Below are 23697 nucleotides of genomic sequence, written 5' to 3' on the forward strand. Positions count from 1 at the left end.
ATGATAGAACAATTCTATTGTAACGACCGTTGGTGGAAGAAGGTGTGGACCAAAGCGCAGCGTGGTACGTGTTCATGATTTTATTAACTGAACACTGAAATACAAAACGTACAAAAAACAAGTGAATAAACAAAAAAAACGAAACAGTCCTGTAAGGTGCAGAAAACACTAAACAGAAAATTAAACACCCACAACCAAAATGGGGAAAACAGGCTACCTAAGTATGATTCTCAATCAGAGACAACAAACGACACCTGCCTCTGTTTGAGAACCATACCAGGCCAAACACATAAATACTACATAGAAAAAAGAACATAGACTACCCACCCCAACTCACGCCCTGACCAAACTAACACAAAGACGTAATAAAGGAACTAAGGTCAGAACGTGACATCTATGATGGATAGACACATAAAAATACAAACATTGTCTTGCTCACTAGGTCCCTTTGTCATAATTTCTAACAAAGATAGAGCCTGTTAAACTACATGCAATACAAATGGGTTTCAATAACCAAAATGTCCCTGTAAGTCCCAGTGTTTAATCTCAAGAAGACTACCTGCATTGTATCTCTGTGTGTTTTGGGGTTTTAGGGGAAGTGTCACCAGGTGGGGCCAGGTATAAACATAGGCGATGCCTGGGAGGGGCCCTGCCTGGGAGGGGCCCTGCTATGGTGGATGCCCCCTCAGGAGACACTCCCCGACTATTGTAGGAGCACACCGCCCACAATAGACTTGTAGTCTCTCTGCATTGTTGCTTGCCAAAGGCTCCATTGTAACCACCTCCTTCCTCCATTCTCCCACTCCCTGGCTGCATCCCTCTAACTCCCTCTTGGGTTTGGTTCTATCCAGTCCTCTGCCTCCTCTACCCCCATTGTGGAGGGTGTGGGTAGGCTGCTCGGTTCTGGCGGAGGTGCCCCTGGTGAAGGCCTTTGCATGGTGATCATGTTTCTGCCACCTGTCGCTCAGCTTAGCGAGGGAGGGGGAGGGAGGGAGCCAGGGGAGATGCCCAGGCATTTGGCACCAAGAGGGGCTCGCCATGTGCCAAGAGTACTGGATTCCAATGTTCTCGATTTTTCATTTCATTCAATTCATTTAATTTCTCCAGTGTGAAGTCCGCTGTCTCATTTCTCACCTTTTTTACCGAGGAGGACAACATAAATTGTGGTAGGGAATTGTATTGTTAGATTTAGCATTAGCATGTGGCCAATGACAAGCATCTCAAAGGTAGATGTTAGTTACAGATAATTTAGCATTGTTGGAATCAAAGCTTTGTGTTTTATGTTTAGATGTGTCCTTACAACTGTTTAAGAAATGCCATTAGGACTCCCATGAGTTCCTTGTGTACAGTATCCTGTTGACCAAATGGTATCTAACATATGAAGTATCTAACACATGCATAGCAAGGTTAGCATAGAAATTCAGAGATGGAAGCCAACCTCATTAAACAGACTACATCTGAAATGCTCGCTCTCAGATGAGGCAACTAAGGTTATTTTAGATTGAAGCACTTGACACCTCCCACTGTCTTTACAGACAATTAAATAGTGAAGGCTGGCATTTCCAATCCCACAAGGAAATCCAATATACAGTGCATTCGGAAAGTATTCAGACCCCTCGACTTTTTCCACTTTTTGTTACGTTACAGCCTTATTCTAAAATGTATCAAATAGTTTTTTCCTCATCAATCTACACACAATACCCCATAATGACAAAGCAAAAACAGGTTTGTAGAAATTTTAGCAAATGTATAAAAAAACTCAACTGAAATATCACATTTACGTAAGTATTCAGACCCTTTACTCAGTACTTTGTTGAAGCGCCTTTGGCAGCGATTAAAGCCTCGAGGCTTCTTGGGTATGACGCTACAAGCTTGGCACACCTGTATTTGGGGAGTTTCTCCAATTTTTCTCTACATATCCTGTCAAGCTGTCAGGCTGGTTGGGGAGCGTCGCTGCACAGCTATTTTCAGGTCTCTCCAGAGATGTTTGATCGAGTTCAAGTCCGGGCTCTGGTTGGGCCACTCAAGGACATTCCAAGACTTGTTCCGAAGGTACACCTGCATTGTATTGGCTGTGTGCTTAGGGTCACTGTCCTGTTCGCCCCAGTCTGAGGTCCTGAGTGCTCTGGAACAGGTTTTCATCAATAATCTCTGTACTTTCCTCCGTTCATCTTTCCCTCGATCCTGACTAGTCTCCCAGTCCCTGCTGCTAAAAAACAGCATGATGCTGCCACCAGCATGCTTTACCGTAGGGATGGTGCCAGGTTTCCTCCAGACGTGACGCCTGGCATTTAGGCCAAAGAGTTCAATCTTGGTTTCATCAAACCAGATAATCTTGTTTCTCATGGTCTGAGAGTCCTTTAGGTGCCTTTTCAAACTCCAAGCAGGCTGTCATGTGCCTTTTACTGATGAGTGGCTTCCACCTGGCCACTCTACCATAAAGGCCTTATTGGTGGAGTGCTGCAGAGATGGTTGTGCTTCTGGAAGGTTCTACCATCTCCACAGAGGAACTCTGGAGCTCTGTCAGAGTGACCATCGGGTTCTTGGTCACCTCCCTGACCAAGGCCCTTCTCCCCCAATTGCTCAGTTTGGCCAGGCGGCCAGCTCTAGGAAGAGTGTTGGTGGTTCCAAACTTCTTCCATTTAAGAATAATGGAGGCCACTGTGCTCTTCAGGACCTTCAATGCTGTAGATATGTTTTTTTCGCCCTTCCCCAGATCTGTACCTTGACACAATCCTATCTCGGATCTCTACGGACAATTCCTTCGACCTCATGGCTTGGTTTTTGCTCTGACATGCTGTGAATTGGGGAACCTTATATAGACTGGTGTGTGCCTTTCCAAATAATGTACAATCAATTGAATTTACCACATGTGGACTCCAATGAAGTTGTAGAAACACCCATTGATGAGGGAAAACTTTTTATTTCATCAATTTTAGACTAATGCTGTAACATAACAAAATGTGGAAAAGGTCAAGGGGTCTGAATACTCTCCGAATGCACAGTATACCCTAGAGAAACCAATTGAACCGGCACCTCTGTAAATATCATGCCATATTAGTGGAGAATCTGTGAATCTGTGAGCCTAGGGTGCCGCCTGGGATAAGGGCATTTTCCTCAGAAATGAAACGATTTAGCTGTCATTTCGATAATGGAACGAAAAAATATAATATTTAGACAAAACGGAAAAAGAAAACAAATTGACGTGCGTCTATAATATATACTCCTGCAACCTTTTTGAGTTCACCCGTATGCCCTTCATCATTAGCGTTAGCAGCACGCTAGCTACCCCTCCATCTCCCATCCCATCGTTCTTGCCATCTCAACCATCATCCCCCAGTGAAACCCCTTCATCTCCTCACCCTGCTAGCTACCCAACCCTGCTCTCGTTTCCCCACCAACCCAGCAACCCTAATTATGTTGATTTAACTTAGCCACAACCCCTTCCTTCCGCCATACCACCATCTGAATGGAAGCTTATTAGTTTGAATATTTTTTTTATTTATTCCCCATTTCTTGGGGCCCCTGTCGGCATATCCAATTACTCTCGCCGCGCGGCTGTAATTGCCTCCATGCCAATGGCCACCAGACAATCGTGCTAAATGAGGTGAGGCCGAGAGGCTGCGAGCCCGACTTCATTAAGAGCTAATGGGATTTTATTGGGGGGACTGAAGACCCAGCTCATCAAAAAAGGACGATGGAAAGAAAACAAAACAGATGGAGAGGAAGAGCCGAAAGACTCTGCAACGTAGCTCCCTGCGTAGGCTGCATTGTACCTTTTTTTTTACCCTGGTAAGAAAAAATAGATACTAACTAATATATGAACTCATTTCAAAAAGAGTACTGGTGAAACTAACAGATAGATGTTATACCCAGTTAAAGCATTCAAAGTGCTTCACTGAGACTGGGGTAGTATTCATGCTTCTGTGCAGTGTGGGATATGGCAGTGCTTGATGCACTCAGAAACAAGGAAAGTACTCAACTCAAGAAGAGGGCATGCAAAGTGCCACAAAAATAGCTTTTTCAGCAGCAATGAATGGAGTGGAGATGAGTGAGAGCCAATCACTGCCGATATACAGCAATGTGATGCATCATGTGTTGAGATGTTTTCCAACTCAGACATGAACAGTATACAGTATGTATGTGTTTGGTAGTGATGCCCATGCAATAGATATGAACATGCCCTCGTCTGCCATCAGTCTGCCCTTGGTATGCATGTGAAGCTGGTCTACCATTTTAGAGAACCCCTATAGGAATAGCTATATTGCAGCTTGCAGTTGAGGATCAGTTGCCCATACTTTAATCCTCTGCACCATCTTAATGCCGCTACGGTTGTCCTGCTGTGGGATTCAGCCCAATGTGCCTTTTGACTCCTCTGTAAGAGGGTCCTGCCAAAATCTATTACACAGTGAATAGTGTTCACCTACAGGAGCATTTAGACCCAGTGTGTAATGTATACTGTGAACTGAACATTAGCTTCTAATCTGACTTTGCTCCATTCTGTCCCCACTGAGTATTAAGGCTACTAAGTCCATTCACAGGAAGTGAGAAATTGTGATTTGCACAAAAGACAACCCAATTACAAGATGCATCTGTTTGTGGTGAAAAACGACACGTTTCATCCTCAAAAGACAATTGAACATTTCAATGTTTCAAATCAAATCAAATTGTATTTGTCACATGCACCGAATAGAACAGGTGTAGACCTTACTGTGAAATGCTTACTTACAAGCCCTTAACCAACAATGCAGTTTTAAGAAAATAGGATTAAGAAAAGATTTACTACATCAACACAAGACAGTGTACTCAGTGTGTGTACCCAGTGTGTGTTGTGGGTGGTTGTAGGCCTGGAGCTGATTGACGCCTGGCCCTGGTAGTAACAGCTGTCCTCCAGCTGCCAGAATCTCCTGCTTGGAGAAAAACAGACCCAAACCTCCAGGGTCAGTGCTGTGGTATGGAGGTCTCCACGGCAACCGGAGGAGGATCTAGAGCCCTGAGAACAATCCTGCCACTGAGAGGAGAGTTGCGCTCCGGCTCGCCTCTGAACTCAACACAGGGGAATGCGACTCTCCCCAAGTGGGGAGACGGAGAGAGGGAGAAAGAGTGAGAGCTGAATAGGAAGGTGGGAGTGAGAGATAGAGAGAGGAAGGAGGAAAAGAGGATGAGGAGAGGAGGGAGGGGTGAGAGAGAAGCTTGGTTTTTATCCTGGCCAAAACAGTGGTTGTCATGTTAACCCAACCCCCTCCTCCTCCTTCCCACCCTTCCTTCTCTCTTTCTCTCTCTCTTCAACCCCTCACCGAGCTCAGGCATTCCCCACAAGCAGTAAGGCAGTGTTTGAATGACTGAAACACTATATGCAGAACGTAAAAAATGGTACTTATTGGGTGCCGGCCTGTATACAACACTCTGACCATCGGTGATTAGAACAAAAACCTGATCCCTTTGCCAAAACGTATTTTTGTTATATTAAACACTGCACTGAGCAAGCTCTATTCCAAGAAAAGTCATGCTCTTTCATAATAGGTTGTAGTTCAATAAACATAGCTTTTTATGTAAAGTATGTTTATTTTGTTTGAATTCAGCTGGGGCAGATACGTTTGTTGCTCTAACAGTTACACTGTAGTCTCAAACTGCAGACCACATCAAAGCTAGTTACACTGTGGTAGGCAATGGCCATCAACCTGTGAATTTGAGTCTATGTTTGTGGTCATACAAACACTTTTGAATAAAACCTCCACACACCATCCTTCTGTAAAACATCTCTAAGTAGGGTTTTGGTAAATAGAGTTAAGATTCAAATCAGCAGAGGAGACAATAGAAACAGTAACAGGTGTTAACCAAGATGCGGTGCCACTTGAGCCACTGTATCTGCTGATCAGGGCTTCACTTTACCTGGAAAGAGAAACACTTGGCATGGACATTCTGATAATCATAAATCAGTTTAAGACAAAAGGAAATTGCGAATCCAATCGTCTATTGTTATGGTACATTATTGTTCTGTTCTAAATGAAGGGGCCCTCACGCGTCACCTACAGCTTGATATGGAAAGTAAGACACACAAACAACACTTGATTTAGACGAGGGGAACGGAATGCTTGTTATTTACCTTAAGGTCACCACTTTTGCCTAAATGGTGACAGAAATTCACAAAGAATGGAGGGGTTTCTATGGTAACGGGCTCCCTGCAAAAAGGTCACCGTCAGAGGCAGAAAGACAACAGGATTATGGGGGATTTGGAGGGGGAATAAAATCAGTTTTATTCTCTCTTTTTTTGTGTATAAATACATTTATTCTATAGAATATCTGAACGATGATAAAAACATTGGATTTGAATAGTGCAATTACATGGCTCCAAACGGCAAGGACTCTCTTTTTTATTATGATTTCTTTATTTTCTTTTGATGTCAGAATTGAAAAGGGAGTGTGGTCGGCAGTCGCCCGACGCCCAAGCTTTGTGCTCGCCGCTGATACATACCCGCCTTGCCCCCTCAATCACTGGCGGCTCCTTTCGCTCCCCTCCCTCTCAAGTCATTTTAATTAAGTCAGTCTCGCTGGCGTGGCTGGCAAAGATAATTGGAGAGGGTTTTGGATGCCATTTACTCTAAATGTCGCCTGTTTCTTCCCTTTCTTTTCGGGCTGTCTCGGTCTGACTCTCCCCCCATCTTCTGGCATGGAGGCTGATCTTTCGTTTCCATCTTATATTCAAACGTGAAATATGGATCAACCTCGTCTGTGTGGTGTGTGGCACGCCACTGAGAAGTTCCTGTGAATTGGGCCGATGCTGCAATTGATTTGAAATGGCAAATCAAGTGGTGGCAATTTCTTTGAAATGAGGGGATTCTTTTGAACTTTTTGAAAAAATTATTATTTTCTCACTGTCAAGAATACTGAAAACGTATAGGAAAGACACATACACAGTATATTAAAAATAGCTTAAGAATAACTAACATAAATGATGCTGTAAGCAATGCTTTGATGATCTGGAAGTGAAGCAGTTCTATGTTGTTTCTCAACATCATTTCACATTGCTTCCATATGGAGAGAATGTTGATCCCCCCCTCACGTTAAATCAATCAATCTGAAATCAGGTGAATACATCTGTTTTTGGAACACTTCTCATGTGATCCCATTTTCACATAAGATCATGTGATCCCATTTTCACATAAGATCATGTGATCCCATTTTCACATAAGATCATGTGATCCCATTTTCACATAAGATCATGTGATCCCATTTTCACATAAGATCATGTGATCCCATTTTCACATAAGATCATGTGATCCCATTTTCACATAAGATCATGTGATCCCATTTTCACATAAGATCATGGAAACATGTTTTTTGGAACACTTCCCATGTGTTCACGTGAAATGCATGTTTTTCTGCAAGGGCTGCAAGTTAACAAATACGTAGTCAGATGGTTAGCGCCTACAACATGGCAGCTGTCATCGGAGGATTGGTTAGCTAGCAAGATAGTGAGGCAAGGTAAAATATCACCAATAGAGCTAGAATAATATGCTTATTGAGCATAGCTATACCCATCAGTCTTGTGTGTTTTCATGGTCATCATTCACTCATTGTTAAGTTTGTCAAGTTCCCAACATCAGTGTATAGCTATACTGCTACAGGGCTTTTGATGTGAGGATACGCGTTCATCACTTAAACGGGATGTTTGCTTGTAAACAGAAAATGTCTCTATGTGCAGTATAATTTAGATTAAGACTACAAAATGAAGTGTAGCAACTTTGTGAAGAATCTGTCGAATCATTTTTATAATAATACTGTCAAATTCTTTCAAGTTATGTGTGTTGTAGTGCGTGCATGAGTTTTGAGAGTTCGGGAATCTAGCAATGAGTGATATGTGCAACACTCTAAAAGTGTTAACTGTGTGCAAAGTGCCCATGAGTATTTTAACTTCACACTTTCTGACATTTGCAGTGTTCACTTATGTGGGTGATAAATATAATACTACATTTACACTACATGTATGAACCCTACGACATATAATGTGGCGTATGAGGTATGTTGTACTTGAGTGTTTAGTGTGTGCAGTGTGTGGCATGTGCGGTGTGTGTGAGTGGTAAGTGTGCGGGGACTCCTCCAGGCAGGCCCCCTATCAATCACAAAGGGTCGGGCCTGTTGCTAAAATGGGTCTGCAGTGGGCCACCCATCCAGCCTTGCCGCTCGGGGGAGATCCAATGTCCTCAGAGCTCTAATGCACTCCAGATGTCCTTTTGGCTGGGGCTGATTTTTCCATGTGGTCTATATTAAAGGGAACTTTATTTAATATATCAGGCTTTTAAAATGCTACATTTGTGCACAAGTTCTACTTAAAATACCAAAGGAACTTGTTGATGCACCTGCAGCAACTTGCCTGTTCAGTTCTAATGTGCATTTTTTCCCCCCATTTTAAAACAGCATTGGTAATAGTCCCCAATGTCTCTGTTCTCTCTGGTGTTGGCTGCTCTCTCCTCTCTCTCTATATATCTCCATCTGGCTCCTTTCATCTCTTACCTTCTCTCTCGTTCTTAATCTACTTGTGTCTCTTCCTTTCTCACACTCCCTTTCTCTCTTTTTCTCTAGTTCTGGCTTTCTCACTCCCCCTCTCTCCCTCATCACCCCACACATGCTCCCCTCCGCTCCCTGTGGCATTTGAGAGAGGAAATGTAATATTGGATTGTTTGGTGTTTCCAAGGATTCCATTCGGCTGGGCTCCTTCCCCGACACAAAGACAAACATCAGCTGTCGGTGCCAAGAGCAGCAAACACCAGCGTCTCCCTCATTATTCGCCCCTCTCATTTCAGAGCTCTGGCCTACTTTTTATTGTCTCTTTCTTCCCCATAGCCTGGTTTGTGTTCTAGACGGCTCTCCATGCTCTCCAACTGTTTTTCTTTCTTCAACTTTATGGCATACCCACTGTGATCATTTGAATTGTGTGTTTTTTTTTGTTTGTATCAGCAAGCAATATCGTAATTACCAGGCCCTTGGGAATACTTGGGGACAGTTATCAGATTTCCATTTTACAGGAGAAATACATCTGGATTAAGAGAGAAAATGAGGGGAGTGGTTCATTGTTGCAGGGAATGAAACTGTATATAGGGTTAATAGTTATTCACTTTTCAATCATTTTGAAGGGAGCATGCATGAACTGGATCTCAATTAGCTAGCATATTCAGTAGCCTAGCTATCTTTCAGACAGTTAGTTTTAAGACTTTGTGGACCAACCTCTCATTAAGCTCAACCAAGCATTGGTTACCCTTCGGTTTCCTCATGGGTCCAACCACACATTGCCTACGAACACCCTTATGGGGCGAAGGTCTTTCTCCCTACCGCCTCCACACATGTCATCCACCTTGCCCTGGTTCCTCCACCTGCTATAATAGTCTGACCCCCCTCGGCGGCTCATCCAGACCCTGACGAGGGGGCCTCAAACCCTCTCCACCTGGAATCTGCTGACGATCAAAGCTGCGCATCCCAACCATTCTACCTCCTCTACATCCCCCCACACACCTGATAATCCCCCCACTCATTAGCCCCCCGCCGCTCTACTCAAATATTCCCCTTCGCTTGTCCTTTGTAGGGGGATGGATGGAAGGAGGATAGAGAGATGGAATCCTCTGCATGCAGATGACTAGGTGCTCTTAATCTTCCCCTCCACTGCCACATGCCTGCCAATACCTCTACACAATGTGCCCTCACCCTCCGGTGGCACCAAGCATGGCATGGCATGGCATGGCACTGGCCGTTCATTTAACTCATGTCAAGCTTGCAAACTCTTGATTTACCCTCGGTGTCAATGTTAGGTGTTATATACCTAATATTTACTCTAAAAGCTGTTGTCTAAAGGTGTTTGAAGTTGAACTAAGGGCACGGGACACAGAGTCATGCTCCCTGTCAGAGAGCATTTTAATGTCTCTATTTGGTTTGGTCAGGGTGTGATTTGGGGTGGGCATTCTATGTTTTGTTTTCTATGATTTTGTGTTTCTATGTTTTGGCTGGGTATGGTTCTCAATCAGGGACTGCTGTCTATCGTTGTCTCTGATTGGGAACCATACTTAGGTAGCCATTTTCCCTCCTTTCTGGGTGGGAAGTTGACTTTGTTTATGGCACATAGCCTTTAGCGTCACGGTTTGGTTGGTAGAGTTTATTGTTTTGTTCGTCGTCTTTTTCTAATAAAAAGATAATGTACGCTCACCACGCTGCGCCTTGGTCCTCTTCTTTCAATGACACTCCCCTTAAAGTAATGCTCCAGAGATTTTGTATGATTTCCGACAGGAGTTTTGAAAGTACTGCTCAAGGCAAAACAGGTCCCAGAAAATTGTGCACAATTGTGTACTACATCATCCATTTTGTACAATATGTTATTGCAAAAAATATATATTTTATGATATGTTACAAATTCCAATTCATACTGTACAATATGTTATGAATTTGTAAGTGCTTAAGATCCAGACTGATTTTTTAAAGCCAGTGGATAAGCTTAGGTGTTGGGAAAATAGCCATTTGTATCGTGAATAAAAAAGTGAAACATTAAAAAACCTAGGAGACGCCTTCCATAAACTTACACAGTTTTTATGACAACTTCCAGAGGACTTCCTCCAAACTATCAGAGCTCTTGCAGCTTGAACTGACACGTTGTCCACCCAATCGAAAGGTCAGAGAATTAATTTTGTACTGAAAGCATAAGCTACAGCTAGCACTGCAGTGCATAACATGTGGAGAGTAGTTGACAAAAAATGTAGCATATGTATCTTTTACTTTCACTTTCACTTACTTAGCTAAATAGTTTAGCCTACTCATATACCCAGTTAAAACAGAGAGGGATGCTATGTCAAGGTAAGCTTTTGGCTTTATTAATTTATTGCCACCGAGGCCCGCCGGTGTAACTGCTAAACTGCTTGCTGTATACTGTACTGCATGATTGTATTGGGTTTACTAGCGCATTAGTTCTAGTAGCTACTATATGTTGACTTTGACCTTAATATGGTGACAATGATGTAGGCTGTGGTTAGTGGTTATGGTATGAAAGTTTGGCTTGGAAAGTTTTTTTTGCCTGGTCACAGACAGCTGTTGTATTGTGCACTGAAGTCCACAAGTGAAGGGAAAAGGTGAGAGGAGGAGAGAGTGTAAATGCAAGAAGGAATTATATATACAATGAGCAAAGTGATCATGCGGTTTATGTGGCTGCTAGTTCTGTGTTTGCGTGTGATCAGGAGTGTTTTGATTCTGTTGAAAAACTTTTCTTAACAGAAGCAAACGAAACGAAACAGGGATACACATACCTGAATTTGTCCAATGGAAACTTGTTTGCAACTGTTGGACTAATGATTACACCCTAGATCATCTAGATTCAGGCAAGAGTGTACAAGGCGGTATTGAATGTTTCACTGTCTGTCACCTTGATTACTTTAATTTCTCTTGACCTGTGCACCTACATTGTAAACTTTTATATGTAGGCTAGATTGTAGCAACCTCATGATGGGTAAAGGGAAAATTTGAGTATCATCTAGTAGGCTGAACCTATGGATGTTAAATTGAGCTGGGTGAATGGAATATGAATGACAGTCATCCAATATGATGTAATAGAAATAAGGTCCATATTATTAAAAAAATAAAAAAATGACACCGACCGCCACTGGTTGAATCACATTCAATTTTAAAAATGTATATGATGGATATTTTTTTTATTCAATTATGAAGCTTGAACAGCAGGACAGGCTTGTGAGGTAGGGCCCACGTGTATTACACCATCCATGTCACTCAGTTACAGTATTTGTCATGTACCACAACCACCACCACCACCACCTAAAGTTGTGGCCTCGCTCACTCACACGTCCACCGATAAGGAGGTATCCATTTTAAAATGGCCTTACAGATGCAATAGCAGATAAGCCACACAATGTTACAACTGGCGTATCGCCTGTGAACATGAGAGTAGAAGAAGAAGAGAGAGAGGGCCACGGAAATTATTTGAAGACAGCAAACTTTTGAAGATTACGCTCCTCTCGCCGAGCTCAGGAGTTCCAATTTCAGGCAGAATTTTCAGCCTTAAATATTCCGATATTTATCAGCTTAGGGAGGAAATGCGACTGCTGTGTGTCAACTGCGGGACACGCTGCCTGCTCGGCCCTGCATCGGGCTAATAACATCAAGATGCTGGTACATTCAGAGCCGGCTTAGCACAACTCACAGAATGAAAGCTATGTGGTGTGTAGGAGGATGCACTGAAGATCTCCAAATGGAAGTCCCTCAAAGTGCTGTTTGACTGGAAATGAAAGTCTATAAGGGAGGAAGGGAGAGAGGAAAAAAATGCCTAAATGTTTCAAAACAGAAAGGATTCACCTGGAAAATAATGTCAATACACAAAGAACACAATTTAGGTGGTCTTTATTAGGCTGACTAATGCATGAATGTCTTTCGGTGCACAGGAAGTTTGATTGAAAATGGCAATCTACTCTGAAATAATCTGCCTATTTTGATTGGTGTCATCAACAGAGCTCTGGAATTAAATTATTCTTATACCATAGTTCACCTGCTAGATATTCCAATATTATATTATATTTTCCCTATAAGCTTTGCCACTGAAGAAACAAATAGACCTTTGATCTACTGTATCTGTAAAATAACAGTGGCAAACCTTTTTAGGTTAACCCTGCAACCTACTGCTGACTTGCCTCTGTAGTTAAGCAGAATCGATCCTGGATGGGAGACCAGATGCTGCTGGAAGTGGTGTTCAAATAAAACATGCTTCACATGCTCCGAATACAACACGTGTAGACCTTACCATGAAATGCTTACTTACAAGCCCTTCTTGGCGCACCCATCCCGTCTAGCGGGATCATTTTCGTCAACATCCGCTGAATTGCAGAGCGCCAAATTAAAATTAAACTACTAAAAATATTACATTTTCATTAAATCACAAGTGCAATATAACAAAACACAGCTAAGCTTGTTGTTAATCCACCTGGCATGTCATATTTCAAAAAAGCTCTCTCAGCAGACAAAACATCACAAACAGCTAGCAGCAAAGTAGGTTGGTAACGAAAGTCAGAAAAGCAATCAAATGAATCGCTTACCTTTGATGATCTTCGGATGTTTGCACTCACGAGACTCCCAGTTACACAATAAATGTTCCTTTTGTTCCATAAAGATTAGTTTTATATCCAAAATACCTCCATTTGGTTGGAGCGTTTTGTTCAGAAATCCACATGCTTGAGCGGTCACGACGGGGCAGATGAAAATTCCAAATAGTATCCGTAATGTTTGTAGAAACATGTCAAACGTTTTTTATAATCAATCCTCAGGTTGTTTTTACAATAAATAATCAATAATATTTCAACCGGACCGTAGCTTTTTCAATAGGAGAGAGAGAGAAAATGTCTGCTCCAAGCTGTTGCGCATACAAAACTCTGCTGGCACCCAGCCATCCACTGACGCGATGTGATCCTTCCCGCTCATTTTTCAGAATAAAAGCCTGAAACTATGTCTAAAGACTGTTCACACCATGTGGAAGCCATAGAGAAAGGAAAATGGTTGATATCCCTTTAAATGGAGGGAAGGCATGCAATGGAACAGAGAGGTTTCAGGAAAAACAGCACTTCCTGGTTGGATTTTCCTCAGGTTTTCGCCTGCAATATCAGTTCTGTTATACTCACAGACAATATTTTGACAGTTTTGGAAACTTTAGAGTGTTTTATATCCTAATCTGACAATTATATGCATATTCTAGATTCTGGGCCTGAGAAAGGCAGTTTCATTTGGGTACGTTTTTCATCCAAACATCAAAATACTGCCCCCTACACTCAAGAGGTTAACCAACAGTGCAGTTCAAGAAAGAGTTCAGAAAATATTTACCAAAATAAACTAAAGTAAAAAATAATAAAATTCCAGGGGGGTACCGGTACCGAGTCAATGTGCGGTGGTACAGGTTAGTCGAATGTTATCTGTACATGTAGGTAGGGGTGAAGTGGCAATGCATAGATAATAAACAGCGAGTAGCAGCAGTGTACAAAACAAATAAATGGAGGGGGGGAGGGGTCAATGTAAATAGTCCGGTGGCCATTTGATTAATTGTTCAGCATTCTTATGGCTTGGGGGTAGAAGCTGTTAAGGAGCCTTTTGGTCCTAGACTTGGAGCTCCTGTAATGCTGGCCGTGCGCTAGCAGAGAAAACCGTATTTTTTGGGCTCTCCTCTGACACTGCCTAGTATATAGATCCTAGATGACAGGAAGCTTGGCCCCAGTGATGTACTGGGCCGTCCCACTACCCTCTGTAGCGTTTTTCGGTCAGATGCTGAGCAGTTGCCATACCAGGCGGTCATGCAACCGGTCAGGATTCTCTCGATGATGCAGCTGTTGAACTTTTTTGAGGATCTGGGGACCTATGGCAAATCTATTCAGTCTCCTGAGGGGGAATAGGTTTTGTCATTCCCTCTTCACGACTGTCTTGGTGTGTTCAGACCATGATAGGTCATTGGTGATGTGGACACCAAGGAACTTGAAAGTCTTGACCCGCTCCACTACAGTCCCGTCGATGTTAATGGGGGCTTGTTCGACCAGCCTTTTCCTGTAGTCCACGATCACCTCCTTTGTCTTGCTCACATTGAGGGAGAGGTTGTTGTCCTGGCACCACACTGTCTCAACGTTGTTGGTGATCAGGCCTACCACTGTTGTGTTGTCAGCAAACTTAATGATGGTGTTGGAGTCATGTTTGGCCACGTAGTCGTGGGTGAACAGGGAGTACAGGAGGTGACACACCTGAGGGGCCCCAGTGTTGAGGGTCATCATGGCAGACGTGTTCTTGCCAGTAGGGGGAACTCATTCCTCTGGTCTAAGGAGATCCCAATGCCCCAGGGCAGTGAAGGGGAAATTGCCCTGCATAGGGTGCCTTCTTTCAGATGGGATGCTAAATGGGTGTCCTGACTCTCTGTGGTCATACAAAATCCCATGGCACTTATCGTAAGAGTATGGGTGTTAACCCCGGTGTCATTGCTAAATTTCACACCTGGCCCCATTCCATCATGGCCACCTAATCACCCTCTCATTCTTAACAAGCATATATAACTCCTGACCTCTCCACCATGATAGCTGGTGTGTGGTGAGCTTTTTGGCACAAAAAATGGCTGTCGTGCATCACCCAAGTGAGTGCTACATATTGGTGTTGGAAGAGGTGAGTGTTTCACCTCAGACTATGTAAAGCACTTTGAGCACCTACTGTAGGTGGAAAGGTGCTATATAAATCTAATAAATTATTATTATTAATGTTAGCTAACCTTCGTGAATTATTTACCCTGTTGAACGCGTCTGCACTTTATCCAGATTTTATCCAGTTTTTAGGTTTTGCAATTTTGTGTGAAACATGTATATTCCTCTCCTTTTCATCCCAGGGTAACGTGTACCCTATTTATAAAAAAAACAACCTAATTATAATAAGAGCTTTTAGATATGCTAATAAGGTTATTTGCATGCGAACCATTTGCCTTTAGGGAATTACACAAATTTCACCACACTGTAGTAGTCTCATCAACATCCATAGTCGAATCTTTAATCTAATTTTAAAAAGCAGGACAGAATGCAATCACATCTGAATCTGTAATATCCAAACAATCATTTGCATAAATACAAAGAAAACAAGAATTGGAGTCAGATTGGGCGACTGATGCTGTTGTATATGGACGGAAAATACTCCTGGGAAATGGTAGGGTGTTTTTTATGTTTATGTGGCACATTTAAATGTATGAAGGACATTATCACAAAATCTACTAAAGAACTATGTCACTAGGAAGTAGCATTTATCATTCAAGGTCATTTTGACTTATAACTGCATTATATGCACTCATACATTCATATAGGGTCTTATAAGGACCTATTCGTCTTTATAATGAATTATGCTTTTTGTTTGATGCATGAATGAATCTATAGCTTTAATGCATTCATAAAAAGTGTTAAAATGAGCTGTGAGCTATTCTGAATGCTTATAAGAAGCCTTATATTGCACTATGTGGCATTATAAACAGGTGGTTCATAGATAGTGTTACCCAAAATTCAACGGACATTATTGCACTATGCAAACTTGTCAGACATGAGTTAATTAACTTCTACAGTTCTTTGCTGGATTCATCAATACAATTTCACCATCGGGGGTGAAGACAAAACAAATCAATCTGCAACAAAGTCTCTCCCTCAGCAGTATCTGTGCAGTGACCTCTGCTGAACTTATGTCTATAACAATGTCTATGATCGTTCTTCACCGGGCGACAGCATCAAAACCATCCACATTGGGCTTCTTAGGTATTACCCCGACATTTTGTGTGTGTGTGTATGAGTGTGTGCGTGTGTGTGAATGTCGATGTGTGTGTGTGTGTCTTTCGAATGGTAATAGGATGAATGCTAAGGAGGAGAGGTTGAAGAAGGCTAGGCTCCGTGATGTGAGCCTCTTCCTAGCCCGGGGGCTATGAGGCCAGAGGACCGCTGTTAGGCCCACCCGCCTCGGGCTGTACGGTGTGGGGTATGTGTGTGTGGTGCCCACTTATATGTCATGACGTTGGTTATACCGAAGGGATGTGTGTTTCTGTGCATGTGTATGTGTATGATTTTGTAAGTGTGTGAGCATGTGTGTGTGTGTGTGCAAAAGTGTGTGTGGTGCCCCCTTCCCCAACCTCATTACCTCCTGCCAAGCCTGACTCTCTCACATGTTGAATACCTACCAAGGCCTCCTCTCCTCTTACCTTTTGCATTGCAAATCTACCTCTAAGAATGAGCAGTAATTGGATACCCATATTCATCTGTGTTATTGCTATGACTTAGGACATTAAGATGCATGATATTTGGACTACGTGTCACCTCCGAAGCAAATGTTATTCATTGCATTTCATGGTCATGTCCGTAACCAGGAAACTCGGTAACGGGATGGAGAAAATGGAAAGGGGAGGGCAGCCCTTTGGCTCAGGCAAATGTTGTGGTTGTAGTCTCTCAGTGGTTTTCTCCTTCATGATCCTCAATGCGCAATTGAAATCAAAACTACAAAATCAATAGTAAACTGACACATTCAGACATGTTCTTGATTAACATCGGACACTGAGAAAACCAACGGGGATCAGTCTCTAAGTCAGGCATTGTGCAGCATGTGTGGCATCGATCTTGAAGTCAAGCTGTGTTATGCTGTTGATAGTTTGTCAGTATGTGTGTGCTTAGAAAGGATCGTGCAACATCCTCAAACACATGGTTTCCTTACCCGACTTTTGTGTAAAGCCACTCGTGAGAGTATTCGGATGAAGTGTGTGTGCTGTAAACACTCATCTGACCACATTCCCTTGACTGCAGGCATCACCTGTTTTCTGTTTGCTGGGAAACCTAGCAGAGCTGTGTTCACGAGTGCCCAATCGCTGTGTGTCAGACATGTCACTGGAGATGTCTTTGCACTTCAAAGATTCTGGCTAATTTCTTACCAACACTTCTTATTTAGCTGTTTGTTTTTGGTGGGGGAGTTAATTGTTTAAATACCGTGGCTGATATTTGGTAGAAATCTGACTCAGTCTTATCAAAAGAGGAACAAGAATGTGTGTGTGGTGGTGTGTGTACGTGTTTGAGCGCAAGTGTTAGAGAAAACGAGAAAGAGAGAGAGTGACAATATTTTCTGTTTGCAGAAACCGAGGAATTCAGAGCCAGCCAGCTACATGAGCAGCTTTGACACTGTAGTGCTTTCCCCCTCCCCAGCCAGCCTCATCAATAGCCTGGATCCAGGAGCTAACGATTGTTGTCCGAGGTCATGTCAAGAATTATCGATGACATCTTTCACCTTTCCTCAGCCAGGGCTCTCAAGGAGCAGGAGGCCTCCAGTTAAGGCTCATCGATCGAACTTAACGTTCCTGCCACATAGTTAGACATGGGCCCTGTTCGAATACCTCAGAAATGCATCCTTCTTTCATTCCTTCCTACCTTCCTTTAAGTAATCACAGATCTGAAAGGGTTGGATTGGAGAAGGTGTGGATGGTATACAGTAAGATGTGATGTGATTAAGTCAAGTATGGATGGTTTTGGACTTAATCACATCAGATGTGACCGGATATGGATTTTCTATCAATACCAAGGGTAATGGTGTCAAACTGTGGTTAGGCCACTGACAGGCTTTGTGTCAATATGATGTAGGCCAATTGTATGCTTTAGAATGGAAATATTTGTGGTGTGCTCTTTGTTAAACACATAACCTTTCCTACATTGGGTCCTCAAACAACTGGCACGTACTTAGTGGTTTATGGTATAGCCATATTCCTCATAGTTGGTCCAGTGAGGGTCTTAAAGTGGAATTACTTACTGGTACTGACTAGTGGTGCTTTGGGAAAGGGGAAAATGTGTCCCTACCATTCTACAAGGAATGGTTTGTTGTCCATTTGGGTGTTATATTTGACCTGATAAAAATACAGGTCCTGTTAATTGACCACTTGGTTGTCCCCCAGAGTGTGTGTGTGTGTGTATTTACGGGTGCATGTAATGTGGTTGTGTTAGGTAGCCTACTGAATTCCTTGAGGAATGGGAGACTTGATAGATCACTTAAAATACTGTGCAATAATTGGAATTGCTTTTATCTTTTAATATATATATTTTTTTACATTTTTATTTCAACCTTTATTTAACTAGGCAAGTCAGTTAAGAACAAATTCTTATTTTACAATGACAGCCTACCGGGAAACAGTGGGTTAACTGCCTTGTTCAGGGGCAGAACGACAGATATTTTACCTTGTCAGCTTAGGGATTCGATCCAGCAATCTTTCGGTTACTGGCCCAACGCTCTAACCACTAGGCTACCCTCATTATAATCCACATAATAATTCACATTTCCTGCTGCTGCAAGATTATGTTCCTACTGTGTAATTTTCCATTTAATTACCAACCCTACATTTGCAATTAAAATGAGGACCAATAAATGGGGACATATCTTTTAGGCGACACCACTTGGAACGAGAACACAAGCCAGGAAGAGAAATCAGTATACAAATCACACTCACACACACCCATCATCCTCAATTTGTATGATTTGGACCAGAGCTCATCAGATTAACTAAAATGTGCAATTTCAGAGCCAGGATCCATTCTGGGGGTGGTTGTACAAAAATACCTTAGAAGATGTGAGGTGAGCTGTGAACCATTTGGAGGACATAGGTGTCGATAGAGGGTTAATAATATCATTAGCAAGATGTTGTGTTGAGTTATTTGGGGGGCTGGCTGAGTTCACGGGTGGTTGTGTTTTAGAGCCTCCCGGGGCACTTTTCCACACATGTTGGTGCCAGGCCGGGTCCTAGGATAGGATGGGATGAGCTCACTGGTGGAGCGCGCCCGTCATCTGTGTCTCCTTGTCTGTGTCTGGGGGAGAGATGAGAAGCCGTCCGCACCACTTCCTCTCTTGTCTGACTTCCTGGGTCCTTGTGCTGTCTTGTGCACTTGTGTCCCCTCAAACTCAAAGACACTGTTTCTATTCAGAGTAGAGCAGGGGAATTCTTTATGGAAATGGTGACTGCATATAATATACAGATGTAAGATCTTAATTTGTCCACCCTGTTGCAGAAGATCTTTCCTGTAATGCAGGACATTTTCAACTTGTAGTGTATTTGAGGTTTATAAATGCTTCTGAAGTTTGTAATTTATTTGATTTCCCCTTAGGACACATGTATCAACCCCTACAAAAATGTCCATTAGGCGTAATTATAATCCACATAATAATTCACATTTCCTGCTGCTGCAAGATTATGTTCCTACTGTGGCAAACTGGCTCAAATTGAGATCCTACATCTGTATGGCTGTTTTTTAAAGTACATTTTACAATGTCTCAGTTATTTGCATGGAAGCATGGGTATTTGTGCCCTGTTCGTGCCCTTTCTGCCTGTATAATAGAGTTGAAATGGTTCAGTCCAATGCGACTCCCTGTGTCGAGCCGTGTTTTGGTATGACTCACAATCTCAATCTGATTTAACTCCTAGACCTCTCTGGCTGTTAACAATTATACCTGCCAAGTTCAGACTTCTTAGTAAGCATGACAAATACTGTATCATCTATTCCACAGTACCGCTCCCAATCTTCCTGTAACCACACCAGCAATTAATGTGATTCATACCCTACCATCCAAAGGGCCCTTCATGCTCATGACTATACATGCTGTTTCACTGATGTTGTGCCTTACATGGGAATCATGTCTGTGTGTGTGGTGTGTGTGTGTGTGTGTGCACACGTGTATGTGTTTTCTCGCATGTGTGTGTGTTAACTCCAGAGACCCTATAACTCCATCAGGTACAGTACACAACCCTGCGGGACTTCTCCAGTTCTGGACAATAGCAATTAGTCCACCGACTGGCGCTTTAATTGGACACTGGTTGGCTTAGTTTCATAACTACAACCTACCATCCACTCCCTTTGGAAAACAAGGGCACTGATCCCTTATTGTGTGTTATCTTGTTAAGTGTTATTATAATGTCACCTGTTCTGTAATATCGCAGGTCCATTTTTGCATTGCTTTTTCACTTTGTGAGGTGCTATGTAGTTTAACATTTTACGAGAGAGAGAGAGAGAGAGAGAGAGAGAGAAATCATAGCAGCACCTGGCGGTTGTCTGGTGCAGTCATAAACCAGACAACTGTTGCGCACTCATTCTCAACACAAGATGCATATTACATACTGTACAGCAAGTTAATCATTTTCTGGATCAACTGTATGCGAAAGAGATGTGTCACGCTGCACAAGGCAAATGGTTGTCACACCAGATACTGGTTTTCTGATCCACACACTCTCCCTCAACCTGATCAAGACAAAGGAGATGATGTGGACTACAGGAAAAGGATGATCGAGCACACCCCCATTCTCATCTACGGGGCTGTAGTGGAGCAGTTTGAGAGTTTCAAGTTCCTTGTTGTCCACATCACAAACAAACTAACATGGTCCAACCACACCAAGACAGTCGTGAAGAGGGCACGACAAAACCTATTCCCCCTCAGGAGACTGAATAGATTTGCCGTAGGTCCTCAGATCCTCAAAGGGTTCTACAGCTGCACCATTGAGAGCATGGTTGCATGATGCACTGGTTGCATCACTGCCTGGTATGGCAACTGCTCGGCCTCTGACCACAAAGCACTACAGAGGGTAGCGTGAACGGCCCAGTACATCACTGGGGCCAAGCTTCCTGCCATCCAGGACCTCTATACCAGGTGGTGTCAGAGGAAGGCCCTAAAAATTGTCAAGGACTCCAGCCACCCAAGTCATAGACCGTTCTCTCTGCTACCGCACGGCAAGTAGTACCGGATTGCCAGTCTAGGCCCAAGAGGCTTCTAAACAGCTTCTACCCCCAAGCCATAAGACTCCAGAACATCTAATCAAATGGCTACCCAGACTATTTGCATTGCCCCCACCCCCTCTTTTACACTGCTGCTTCTCTCTATTATTATCTATGCATAGTCACTTTAATAACTTTACCTACATGTACATATTACCTTGACCAACCCGGTGCTCCCGCACATTGACTTTACTTCTGCTCTTTAATTACTTGTTCCTTTTATGTCTTATTATTTTCATATTTTTTTAACTACATTGTTGGTTAGAGGCTTGTAATTAAGTATTTCACTGTAAGGTATTGTTGTATTTGGCACATGTGACTAATACCATTTGATTTGATTGATTTTTAAAGTATATGTGATCAACAGATGCATATCTGTATTCCCAGTCATGTGAAATCCATAGATTAGGGCCTAATATATTTATTTCAATTGACTGATTTCCTTACATGAACTGTACCTCAGTAAAATCTTAGAAATTGTTGCATGTTGTATTTATACTTTTGATCAGTGTACATAGAAACGCACCAAGCATGGTAAAAGTGAAAGTGGCACGGATAAACCACCCACCTAAGCTGATTAGGTAAATACCTGGGTGTTCATAACACTCCCCAGAGTTGGAGTGTTGATCTAGGATCATGTCCCCCCCTGTCAATGTAGTCTTATTCATCATGGTCTACAAAGCATAACTGTAGCTCTCCTACTCTGAGATGCTTTATGAATACAGGGCCTGACCCTGGACCAGCAAGTAGACACTTCTTATATATATATATATATATATATATATATTTTTTTTTTTTTTAACTAGGCAAGTCAGTTAAGAGCAAATTCTTATTTACAATGTCAGCCTACCCCAGCCAAACCCGGACGACACTGGGCCAATTGTGCGCCACCCTTTGGGACTCCCAATCACAGCCGGATGTGATACAGCCTGGATTCAAACCAGGGACTGTAGTGACACCTCTTGCACTCAGAGTGCCTTAGACCGCTGCGCCACTCAGGAGACCAACACCTGATGTTTAAATGATAATGTACTCATTCATTTAATTGACTTTTTTTTTTTACCCCTTTTTCACCCCAATTTCATGGTATCCAATTGGTAGTTACAGTCTTGTCTCATCGATGAGGTCAAGAGCCGTCTTGTCCTCCGAAACACAACCCAACCAAGCCGCACTGCTTCTTAACACAATGCCCACTGAACCCAGATGCCAGCCGCAACCAATGTGTCGGAGGAAACACCGTACACCTGGCGACCGTGTCAGCGGCACTGCGCCTGGCCCGCCACAGGAGTCACTAGTGTGCGATGGGACAAGGACATCCCTGCCGGCCAAACCCTCCCCTAACCCGGACAACGCTGGGCCAATTGTATGCCGCCCCATGGGTTTCCCGGTCGCGGCTGACTGCGACAGAGTTTGGAATCGAACCCTGAATCTTTAGTGGCACAGCCTTAGACCACTGCGCCACTCGTGAGGCGAAAATGTACTCTTAACACTATGTGTGTTTGTGTCCCCCTGCAGGTCTCCATGTGAATCTGTCCCATGATGCAACATGTGTCCCCAGCACTAACAATGATGGCCACTCAGAGCGTTCCTCCACCATCGTACCAGGAGAGCCAACAGGTCAGTACACCACTAGTAGTCAGCTCAGGGTTGGGGTCAAAGCTGTTTTTATTTCAGTCAATTAAGGAAATGGGATTAGAATGTAAATAATCAATTGAAAATTCCTTGCAGAAAACATTCTAGAGTTTTTTATTTGTCTTAAGTCAAATGCACTTCCTAACAAACATTGTTGTAAGAGTTTAAAGTATAGGCTAGACCTAACTGCAGATCTAGGAGCAGTTTACCCTACCTCAATGTCAACCTTAGACCAACAGGGCAAATCCACCACTTTTCAACTTCATTGTCATTATCTCCAACACAATAACAGTGTGAAAACGCTGCTTTTTAAAGTTTTGTAGAAAAAAATATATAAAGTAAATAATTATACCCGATGACATCACCCTAAGTTAAAACATTTCAAAAACATTGATTTTCAAATGCTATAAGATTTTTGTATTTATTAGGGATCCCTTTTAGCTGCTGCCAAGGCATTTTTTTTGGACTTTTCCTCTTATCTTTTTAATCACAGTTCATAGAAACGCCCCATTTTCACATACACTACCGTTCAAAAGTTTGGGGTCACTTAGAAATGTCCTTGTTTTTGAAAGAAAAGCACTTTTTTTACCCATTAAAATAACATCACATTGATCAGAAATACAGTGTAGACATTGTTAATGTTGTAAATGACTATTGTAGCAGAAAACGGCACAATTGTTATGGAATATCTACCTAACCTTAACCTGTCACCATTTGTAAGGTTGTTACATGTGTTGCCCAGAAAAGGGAA

The 23697-nt window shown here is 42.7% G+C and overlaps 1 protein-coding gene across 1 annotated transcript in view; it reads left to right on the forward strand.

Annotated features, from left to right (window-relative positions):
- LOC112257997 (homeobox protein PKNOX2-like) overlaps window positions 1-23697 on the forward strand; it is a 100000-nt gene that overhangs the window by 29799 nt on the left and 46504 nt on the right. The window contains exon 3 of the mRNA XM_042327855.1: window positions 22830-22931. Coding sequence (XP_042183789.1) covers window positions 22851-22931 — 81 coding nt within the window. The 5' untranslated portion in view covers window positions 22830-22850. The remainder of the gene's footprint in view (window positions 1-22829; window positions 22932-23697) is intronic.

This window comes from Oncorhynchus tshawytscha, linkage group LG09 (genome assembly GCF_018296145.1).
Source record: "Oncorhynchus tshawytscha isolate Ot180627B linkage group LG09, Otsh_v2.0, whole genome shotgun sequence".
In the NCBI taxonomy this organism is placed as follows: Eukaryota; Metazoa; Chordata; class Actinopteri; order Salmoniformes; family Salmonidae; genus Oncorhynchus; species Oncorhynchus tshawytscha.